The 10,975-nt window shown below is 39.1% G+C and overlaps 2 protein-coding genes across 3 annotated transcripts in view; one reads left to right on the forward strand and one right to left on the reverse strand.

The window, feature by feature from the left end:
* ilf2 (interleukin enhancer binding factor 2) lies at positions 1-4,461 on the reverse strand. The gene is made up of 14 exons (XM_056741165.1): positions 4,337-4,461; positions 3,760-3,819; positions 2,569-2,611; positions 2,366-2,470; positions 2,081-2,158; positions 1,893-1,995; positions 1,712-1,777; positions 1,415-1,531; positions 1,256-1,334; positions 1,093-1,180; positions 950-1,011; positions 729-843; positions 554-644; positions 1-474 (listed from the first exon to the last, which is right to left on the reverse strand). Exons 1-14 carry the CDS (start codon positions 4,339-4,341, stop codon positions 323-325), a joined length of 1,164 nt encoding a protein of 387 aa, XP_056597143.1. The 5' UTR covers positions 4,342-4,461; the 3' UTR covers positions 1-322.
* A 530-nt stretch (positions 4,462-4,991) lies between these two features.
* The window catches only part of si:ch211-250g4.3 (nuclear anchorage protein 1), a 37,312-nt gene continuing 31,328 nt past the window's right edge, over positions 4,992-10,975 (forward strand). The window contains exons 1-4 of one of the 2 annotated variants that reach the window (XM_056740940.1): positions 4,992-5,073; positions 5,650-5,708; positions 5,803-6,051; positions 6,409-10,568. In XM_056740940.1, coding sequence (XP_056596918.1) covers positions 5,687-5,708; positions 5,803-6,051; positions 6,409-10,568 — 4,431 coding nt within the window. In that variant the 5' untranslated portion in view covers positions 4,992-5,073; positions 5,650-5,686. Of the gene's footprint in view, positions 5,074-5,649; positions 5,709-5,802; positions 6,052-6,408; positions 10,569-10,975 lie in introns of those variants that run through there. The other variant, XM_056740941.1, reaches the window with a different exon arrangement.

The following is a 10,975-nucleotide window of genomic DNA, read 5'->3' on the forward strand; positions in this document are numbered from 1 at the left end:
TTAAAAGAGGAAATAAAAATTTAATTCACTGATAAAAACAAGAAACCACAGGTACAAAACATGAAACCAAATTGAAATCTCTTTCGGTCCCCTTTGTAGTCATAACCGTATCAGAAAAGGCGAAGTGGGGGGAAAAAAAGGGAAAATCGATGGCCTTTTGGTCCTAATAATTTGCTGACAATTACCATGAGCTTATTAAGCATGGCATGACCAGAGGAAAAATCAAATGTTGATGTACTGGGGACTTCACGGTAAGAGATAACAAAAGGATCTGTAACAAAACAAATTAAATACAAAGTGGCAAAAGCATTAAACAACAGGATCACTCCTGGGTCTCCATGGTTTCATCTTCCCCTTCTCCTCCTTCCTCCAAAGCTTCATCTTCCTCTTCTTTGCGCTCGGGAGGTTTCTCATAAGCTTTTTCAGACGGGGTAACAATCACTCCGTCCCAGGTGGACATCTCAGTGAGGAGATCTGCACAGACAAACCTCAGTCTCAGAAACAGAATCCAAAAAGGGATACTAGAAATCCAGTAACATATTCTCACACTTACAACTAGCATCTCCTTCAAAGCCCAAGATTTTGCGGTATCCTCCATGAGACAGAACTCTTACCAGTGTTTGAGCGGTAAAGCACACCATGTCCTGCAGGCAAAGATCAATCAGATTTCCTATGTTTGAAAATAAGCAAAAGTGAAAAATGTTCACTCTTCCAAAGATCTACATTACCTGTTGTTCCAAAGTCATGACTGTGTGCACACGGAAGTTTCCACTCTCACATGGATCTGTGATTCCGACCGAACCAGGCAAGAAAAGTCCTGCAGCAAGCATCTGAAGACAGCGCCTGAAATACACGCATTGGCTTATCCTCTGGTTCTACAATAATGTTGATGTACGTACATACAAGAAACTACAAGAAATCGATTTAAATCAAACACACACTGGCTTACCTGTATGCAACGTTGAGTGGTAAGGGCTGTCTGGAGGGGTTGTTCATGACAGCAGAATGTCCCTACGAACAAACAAAGCAACGTTGCAGTTGTTAATCATCCGGTACAACAAGAAGTAGTTTTATTCTTATCCTAATGCTCACCAGCAGATCCAGAATCCAGGGCGTTAGGGGTTCAAATCCAGCGAATCGGACTTGCAGATCTTTCAGTAAACGGATCAAAACTTTCACGCTATAAAAAAAAACAGAGTGAGTCACGGGTCAAGGATATGCATTCTTGGCATTACGTCAAGCAGTGCGTGCTTACGTTGAATGGGAGGCATTCTCCTCAAACCAGCGAGCGTGGCGGATAGCAGCCAGAGCACTTTGCAGAACCTTGATGTCCACTATGAAAGAGGCTGATTAATAAGCTACATGCTTATAAGGACACATTAAATATATAGGAAGTGTTTAAAGGTTGACATACAGTGTAGGTCTGAGTCCAGCTTGCGCAGGTTTGGTGGGACTGTGGTGATGAGAATTTTTACAGTGGCATCTGCAGAGCTGATCTCAAAACCAGTCTCATTGGTCAGCATGGAGAGCACTGGTGGGTGAAGATTTCAGTGAGAAACACAGTAGCACATTTTTTATCAGAATATACCCAGTTCTTATTTTTACTTTATCCGGCATTTTGACTCTTTTAGCAGTTAAAATGAGTTTGGACTAAAAATAAGAAGAGGCTAAATTGTTTTAGATTAGCAAATAGGACAAATTCCACACTCACCCTCAGCAGGGTCCTGTGTACGCAGGGTCTCAACTACTTTATTTCCGAGGGCAGCAACAGCTTCCACTGCAAAATAAAAGTTAAGAGAATTACACACTTGCCAAGAGCACTTGACAAATGTGCTCGCACTGCACCACAGATAACCATATACTTGACTTATACTAGCTATAATGAGACTTACATGTGGGCAATATCTTCAGGATAACCACAAGATCTGCTACGTTGTGTCCTGTTGTCATTGTGCCTTTTTTATAGGAGCCCACTTGCCTTACTTCCTCAATTTGCTGTAAAAGGGATTTTAGACATTGGTAAAAAAACTTTTCTCCAAAAACTGATTTATTGAATTGTCTTTCTGAAAATGTTTTTTACCACTTCGAAGTTTCCAGGAGCCACAATTAGGTTGTCAATGACGTTGTTAATCTTAGTGACCAAGGACAAAATAGAAGCCTGCAGGATAGAAATTAAAAAGATAAAATTAAAAGATAGTTTTGTTGTTGTCTAAAAACGAATTATTCGTTGAAATAGGTATGGGAGGTGATTGTGAAAAGCCAACAGAGCCATACAATCATCCTCATGATATATAAATTACACTGCTCGGACAGAACTCACTGGCTTTATCGTTTGGCCATGTAGATTATTGCATGATAAATGTACCTGTTCAGTAGATGAAGGAGAGAGATCTTGGTTTCTTTTCAGCAGACACTCGCTGAAAGCAGTCTCATCAGGGGCGGGTTTTACTCGGGGGAAGGCCATCTCACACTACAATAAATAACAATACTATAACAAACTACATTGAATGACACCACTTTTAAGTCAAATGACATGAAAGACATGAAGCAACGAAGAAATACACTTACAACATAGAAGTCAAACGGGATGTGAGGAACAAACGGCCGGTACCTACAAGTACAAAAGTCACAAGCAAGTAATGTTAGGCTAAATAATTTTGAGTAAACATACTAGTGGTGGGCCGTTAACGGCGTTAGTGAGACTATTATCGCGCGTTAAAAAAAATGTCGGCGTTAATCTATTCTCAAAGTTGGGTTGGGAGCTGGGTCTATACTACGCAAGCTATGATGACTTTCACCTTGATATTTTAGCGCGGATGTATACCAGTTTAACAGCACTGTACGGGGCGAGAACGAGATTTTTCAACTCACGTGATTCGCGTCATTCGCGGAAGCAGAAGCCGCCTCATCATCTCATAACCAGTGCTTCATTCGCGCGATTCGCGCAGCAAGTAGGTCTATTGGCTCTTTGCATTAACATATAAATCACTCGCGCTTGACACGCCATTCGCGTTTGGTCTGAACACAACATAACGTTACTGTGAAATTACCGCATCAAACGTGACGTGCTAACATGGATGCAGCTATGAAGCCGCCGGGTTTGCTTCAGGGAATATTAATTTCTAAGAAGCTTCCCAATAGAAACATCGACAAGACTAAGGTTGTTTGCACCTTGTGCAATGCGGAATTGGTTTAAAAAAAACACTTTCTCTCAACAGGTAGTGGTCTAGCTTTAGTTGAAACCAGTAACTTTGTATTGAGATCTAATGTATTATGGCTCCTGTATGACATATCGCTTGTTGCTCCCTCACTCTTTGTAAGTCGCTTTGGATAAAAGCGTCTGCTTTTGACTAATGACTAAATGTAAATGTACTGTAGGAGCTCTTCCAGTCTCAAGTACCACCTAAGCTCAAATCATCCCTTAGCTAATGCGGAAGTAAACACAAATTCATCTTATTGAACATAATTTAATTTTCATCCCCAATTATCATAGTAGAACAGCTTTCTCAAGCAGTTTGTGATGCATTTTGGAAACAGGAGATGAGCCCCTGGTCTAATGCGCCACCTGGCTTGAGAAACCCGTTCTCAAAGACTTACTTTTAGTCATTATTTGGGTAGCAAACATATTCTGAATGCCTTCGGCAGAATTCAAATGAGCCAATTTAATCTAGATTAATCTTGGAATTAATCTAGATTAAAAAAAATAATCTATGCCCACCACTAAAACATACATAGATCTACATATGCTAGACAGCTCACCCTTGGACCAAGCCACCACGGGAGCCGAACCGGCCGCCCCTCCCCCTGCCACGATCTCCTCTGGAGAATGAAGAATATATATATATTAGTAAAGAAAATTACAGGTAGCATACAACGTTTGCAAGCAAATTATGGTCAAACCTACAAATATTTATCCAATACAGAAAAACAGAATTAAGTAAATTAATATTTCAGGCAATCCAAATGTTTACTAACGTTACTGCTGAACCATTTTAGCTTACATATCAATGCTCTTCATTGCCTGCTTCATTCACTCTTTCGTTCATTAAAATTATTACAGCAACAAATTATACCAAGATAAATAGTATTTTACAAACAACGAATAAATAGAATTGAATCGTAACCTACCCTCGAACAGGTTTAAGAGCATGCATTCATTATCAAATAAGATGCATCTCATTTCTGCCAATACCAAAACGGCTAACAGGGCAATAGGCTAACAAGCAATGAATCAGGCTAGCTAACCTAGTAACAAAAATCAAGCCGCCAACTATTGCACATAACGTAATCAGTGTAGGGTGCAATGTTAATCAAGTAGATATATAAACATTTTTACCTCATTGCGTAAGACGTTTTGGCAGTTTTAAAAGACACGCGCTAGTAAGAAATGATCTATCACCGCCAGTACCTTCCACCGGCTCTGCGCTTCTCTAGACCGGAAGAGTGTTACTGTAAAAGTCCATAAGAACGATGTATAATAAAAGTCTCATTCTAACAGAGCGCCGCCAGACCCACTATGGCTGATCTAGATTGCTATTTATTCGTTTGTATTTAAGTGGGGATATTTTAATATTTTGCCAATTCAATATGTATTTACCTGTAAATATTTATATTTTAATAATTGGTTTGTATTATTGCATACTTTATTTTAACATAGTTTTACATGTTTTATTTGCGATTTATCGAACACTTAAGAGCCTGAGTTATATTTAAAATCATTGTTTATACTTTGTTTGTACAAGTTGCATTCCATGCCAAGTTTACGCATTAAACATGGTAAACCAGTTAGCACAGTGTTGGAGTGGGTTTTGATATGACGCCATATCACGGGCGGACCCGTACAGCGCTCTTATCAGCGAAGACCAGACAAAACTCATACAGCCAATCAAATGCAAGGAAATCTAAAGCTGTGGCATCTTACGTATACAGGCTACGTAGACATCATCCATGTGCTCAAAGAAGATAAAATTGTTTATGAATAAAATTCTTGAGGCTCACATTTTCGGTCATTACTCCAATGTGACTTCACCATCAGAACAGTTGTACAGGAATAATCCAGGGACACCACAGAAGGTAAAATTATATTTGATAATATTTCACTTTCTTCTATATATTATTTTTCCAATCTACTGTTCATAGTTTACAGAATTGTAATTATAAAGCCTTTATTTAATCCTCGTTATGTGCAAATTTTAGCAATGATTTATTGTGTCGTATTATATTGACCCCACAAATGTTTAATATATATTAAATTATTCCTTAAAAATTGTAATTTACTTTTCTTTCTCACTCATTATTTTTGATAAATATTAGCACAATACATAACTTTGTCATTTGTTTATATATTTTATTTGTATGTTTGATTGCGGAGTTCTCTGAAATAAGTTCCTGGAGAAACCACAAAAAGCTATTGATTCTCATAGAGTTAAAAATACAATCCGTATAGTTTTCAGAAATTGCTTGCAGCACTTCTGGCGTCTGGAGTTCAAATCCCGGCTCAGGGTCCTTTCCTGGCTTCCGATCCCCTCGCTCTCATCCCATAATTTTCTGTCTCACTCTCCACTGCCTATCCGTTTAAAGAATAAAAAACTGCATGGGATTCTCTAAAGTATCAAAACAATTACAATAATTTATTTGCATACATTTTAGATCACACTTCCAGCAAATCACATGTAGCAAAGCAGCAATGGCAGAAACTAGAGACTACGGTAAAGTTTTCTACAATACATAATAAAGTTTGTTTATTGGGATTGTGATGCACTGTTTATAAATTTGTTCTGCACATGTTTTCTCACTCAACAGTTGGAGACTTCCTGGTGGAATTTAAGGATGTGATAATTGTGAGAGCAACACAGGTCAGTGAAATTGCAGAGGCAGTTATTTCCCAAAGTCTGATACATGAACGGGCAGCTCAACAAGTGCTGAGTGCTCCAACCCAGCAGGAAGCGATGCAGCTTCTGTTTGAGGCTCTGGATAAAGAACCACCCCGACACAGAGTATCCTTCCATTTGATCCTGAGAATGACGGAACCTGAGCTGATTCAAGAATTAGGTTAGATTTTTTGAGAACTTAAAACAAATGTGATCATTTAAAGGGAACTTCCCAATATTTTTTATGTTATTTGAGACTAATCAAAAATGTATGTAAAAGCTGAAATTAACATGAATTAAGATGAATAAATGATATAGAACTATTTTTCATTGTTAGCTCATGTGAGCTTTTGCATTAACTAATTGTTAACAAATACAACCTTAGTGTTAACCTTTTTTTTCATGCAATACTATACAATGAGATTTTTACTATGTGAAGCTTATTTTATTTTAAACTATTAAAATAGAAATATACAAAATTTGATAGAAACTTAGTATTCATATTTTCAGCAATGTAAAGATAAAAAACTTTTTGCAGAGGGGATACAACGCAACACCAAGCACACGCAAACAGAGACAGGCAGTCCACCGAGTTCTCCCAGAGAAAAAAGAAGACATGATGACAAATACGGACATGCAAGTGACCTCCAGAAGAGAAAAGACTCGCTGAAGAGACGAAGACTGGAAACGATGCGTGCAATTGAACAGATAGAGAAACTCTGGGAAGGAACCAAGAAAGAAAGAAACGAGATAGAAAACATGAGGCAGAGGATACAGAGACAGCAAGATGAGATGGCCAGGATGACCCTAGAGAAAAGACAACTTGAGAGATGTATTACTGACTCGAAAGCTGAATTGGACTACACCCACGAAAGAATAAGTCGGAGCAAAGAAGAGATAGACAGAGAACAGGAAAGGATAGAGAAAATGAGATCTGATCTCCAAACGGAAACAATCACCCTGGAACAACAGCGTTATGAAATCATGAGGGAGAGACAGAATTTGGAGATGCTCAGATGCGAAGCTCTGAGAGAGAAAGAGGAGCTGGAGAGCAACCGTGAAAGCACAAAGTATGAAATAGAACGATTGGAACAAAAGAAAAGCGCCATACTGGTTCAGATTAATGAGATAGAGAAGAAGTTTGAGGAAACAAAACAGGAAAAAAGTCAGATTGAGGGCATGAAGGCCGAAATCAACGAGGAGAGAAATGAGCTAGAGAGAAGAAAGGATGATATCAAGAGACAAAGAGAACAATTCAAGCAGATTAAACTTGACATACAGCAAGTGAAGGGGGAAATGGAGCAAAGGTGCAATGAAACAGAAAAGGAAGGGCTGGAACAGAGAGCAACAATCCGCAGAGAGAAAGATGAGCTGAAATATTTGCAAGATGAGATTCAGAGAGCAAAAGATGAGGTTGAAAGAAACAGAGCAGTGTCAAGGCAAGAGAACGAAAGACTGGGACAGCTGAGAGCTCAGGCACTTGAAGAAAAGGATCTCATTGAGAAGAAATGCCAAGAGGTGTTGAGAAAAGAGAAAGATTTTGAAGAGTTGAAGCATAAGGTTGAGATTGGCAGAGAGGAGTTAGTCATGAATGAAGAGCTGGTCAAAAAGGAATGGGAGAAGATAGAACAGGCCAAATTAGAAGCACAAGCTCACATCAACTCGATGGAAGCCAGGGTTAATGATACAAAAAGAGAAATTGAAAGACTGAAGCATATAAAAACGGAGATGCAGAGAGAAAAGGAGATTCTTGAGAAACAAAGGGATGATACAAGGACAGCTAAAGAGGAAATGGAGAAAAAGAGATATGAGATAGTTACAGAGGAGTTAGAGCACAGAGCTGGACTTCAGAGAGAAAGAGATGATCTGCAGAGTTTGAGAGTTCAGATGCAAAGAGCCAGTGATATACAAAAAGCAAAGATTCTAAAAGAGAAGGAAGAAAGCATTCAGATAAGAGATGAGGCCAGACGAGACGTGGAAAGAACAGAAAGAATCAAAGCAGAGATAGAGGCTGAAAAAGACAATTTATCTAGACGACAAGATGAAATGCTGAGGGAGAGGCAGGACCTTGAGAGAATTAGACATGAGATCATCAGAGCCAAAGAGGAGATTGAGAATAGCAAGGAGGTCACAATGCGGGAAAATGAGAAAATGGAAAAAAGGAAAACTGAAATTCAAGGGCAAATTGAAGATGTTGAGAAAAGTGTTGCAGAGACCCAAAAGGCAAAGGAGAAAATTGAGGAGATGAAGGCTGAGTTAGAGGAGGAGAGGGAGGAGTTGGAAAGAAAGCGAGAAATGGTGAGAAGTGAGATGGAACAGTGCAAGTTTATTAGAGGTGAAATCATCAGGGTAAAGGAGGAAATGGAGAGCAGGTGGCAGGAAACAGAGAGAGAGGAAGTAGAACTTCGAGTAAAAACCCAGCATGAGATGGAAAGATTGGAACAACTAAAAGAAGAGATCCAGAGATCCCAACAAAATATTGAGGAGAGTCGGATGGAGCTAATGCAGTGGAAGGTGAATCTTAACAAAATAAAAGTTCAGACAGAGGAGGAAAGAAAGGCTGTGAATATAAAGATGGCTGAAGCTACAGCAAAACAAGATGAGTTAGCAAAAATAATAGAAACGGTGGAGAAAGAGAGAGAAGAGATTCAGAAAAACGGAGATAAGGCTAAGCAAGAAGCAAATGAAATCAAAAACTTAAGGGCTGAAATAGAAAACCAGATCATGGCAGCAAAACAAGAAAAAGAAGAGGCGAATCAAGCCAAACTAGCAGTCCAGGAGGCTGAATTAATCTCAAGAAAGCAAATAGAAGATTTAGAAAAAAGAAAGTATGAAACTATAAAAGAGACATTGGAGCAGAGAAATGAAATACATAAAAAAGCAGATGAGTTAGAGCAACTGAATACAGAGATACAAAGAACCAAACTTGAGCTTGATGAGATGAGATATTCTGAAAAACACATTTTGCAGAAGATGCTGGAGGAAGCAAAGCTAGAGAGAGAAATGATAGAGCAAATGAAAAAAGTTCTGCAGAAAGAGAAGGAGAATCAGGAGAAACTATCAGCTGAGATAGGCGTAGAAAGAGCAGAGCTCAAACAGACTCAGTCTCAGGTCCAGAATGAGAAGAATGAGGTTGAGAAAATAAGGTATGAGGTGATGAGACATAATGTCGAACAGAGTGCTGAGTTGCAGAGACAAAGAGAAGATCTTGAGTCCATCACACAGCAGCAAGTTAGAGATAAAGAAACCATAAACAAAACCAAAGAGTTGGCACAACAATACAGAGAGAAAGCTGAGCTTCTCATGAACGAAATCCAGAAACAGAGAGAGGATCTCAATAAAAGGTTGGAGGAGACAAAGCATGCAGAGGACACTTTGAGACGTCTGAGAGAGGACATGGAGCATGATAGAGAAGCTCTGGAGAAGATCCGTGTGGATACGTATGAGGAAGTCAAGAATGAGATTAACAGAGTGAGGGCTGAGATTGAGAGATTGTGGGACGAGGCCGAAAATGGAGAACAGGAGGAACGAGAGAAAATAAACAAGGAGAAAGAGGAGATGATGATGAAAATGGAGGCGATGAAGGAGGAGATGGTGGAGATTGAAGACATGAAGGTGAAGCTTAAGAAACAGAAGGACGACACTGACGTAAATATGGAAAAGGCGAGGATGGAAATAACTAAACTGGAAACGATGAAGGGAGACCTGCAAAGACAGAAGGACGAGATTGAGAACAAGATGGCCGAAGCAAAGAGCGAAAGGCATCAGATGGAACTGATGAGGGCAGAGATCTTGAAACAAAAAGAGGATGTTGAACAAAAAGTGGAGCTAGCCAAAGCAGAGATGGACAAAATGCAGCGGGTCAAAGATGAAATACAAAGACAAAAACAGGAGCTGGAAGAAAGGATGCAAAGGACCAAACGTGAGATTGGAGAAATGGAGCTGATCAAAAGAGAAATGGTGGGGAAAAAGAGAGAACTAGACCAAAGGATGAAACTCACCAAGAGAAAGAAAGACGAGATGGAACGACTGAGGTTGGACATACAAAAAGCGAAGGAAGACATGGAACGTAAATGTATAGAGACACAGAGGCAGAAGGATGAAATGGAACAGGTCAAAGCTGAAATTCAAAGAGCGAGAGAGGAGTTTGAATTTAGGATGGAGGAGAGAGATTCAGAAGCAGAAAAAGAACTGACGAACGTCACACTAAACAACCTGATACAACAGATCGAGGCAACAAGAGAAACGGTGAGAAATACCAAATTTCAGAGCGGATACAGGATGGCGGGGAGTCAGATGGAGACAGCAGACCAAGACGAGATGAATGCTGAGATGCAGAGGCTCATTTTGGAGATCGAACATATTCGAGAAATGCTGCGGGGTTTTAAAAAAGAGGTGGAGCAAAACAAGGAAATAATGAAGAGGGATAAGGAGGAGATGAGGCTGCTGAAGTTGGAAGTTCAAAGAAGGAAAAGAGAAATAGAATACAGGGAAGAAAAAATACTGAGGGAACGAAATGAAGTTGAACTCTTGAGATCTATGATTCAGAGACAAAGAGATGAGCTGGAGAGGAGGTTGGAGGAGATCAATAAAGTGAATGATAGGGTGGAGAAGATTAAAGAGTGTGCAGAACAGGCAAAAGAAGAAATAAAGAAAGAGAAAGAACCGATTGCTCTCGAAAAGGCTGGAAAAGGCAAGGTATGTTATTGTTTACATTCACTTGGTGGCAAATGGATCATAACATGTTTGGTTTAATCAATATTATCAGCAACTGTAGTATCTTTCCTAAAGTCAAGATTAAATTTAAATTTTCATGTTTAAGTTCACGTAGTTATAGCTTTGTAATGTGACATATTGCGGAGTGAAAGGTGGTTTGGAGAAATAACTGGAGTAGTTATTGTCAAGTTAGGGTATTTAAAAAATGACAAACACAAACTTTTCATTTTGGGAAATAAGATCCACATATGTACTATGTGACCAAGCATGTGGCAACTTGAAATATATTTTAAAAAAATATTAAGTTGATGGTTGAGTGGGTTTAAATGTCTTTCAAACATGTACTTAATGTTGGGACAAAGAGATTTAAACAGAAAAACGTATTTCAG

The sequence above is a fragment of the Triplophysa dalaica genome, chromosome 25 (assembly GCF_015846415.1).
Source record: "Triplophysa dalaica isolate WHDGS20190420 chromosome 25, ASM1584641v1, whole genome shotgun sequence".
Lineage (NCBI taxonomy): Eukaryota > Metazoa > Chordata > Actinopteri > Cypriniformes > Nemacheilidae > Triplophysa > Triplophysa dalaica.

What these genes read in the sequence shown, in the direction of transcription:
- ilf2 (XM_056741165.1), bottom strand. An exon ending in CTCCTTCATCTACTGAACAG is followed by an intron (nt 2,159 to 2,365) that starts GTACATTTATCA and finishes TCTATCCTGCAG; the next exon opens with GCTTCTATTTTGTCCTTGGT. An exon ending in CCTGAAGATATTGCCCACAT is followed by an intron (nt 1,778 to 1,892) that starts GTAAGTCTCATT and finishes TTTATTTTGCAG; the next exon opens with TGGAAGCTGTTGCTGCCCTC.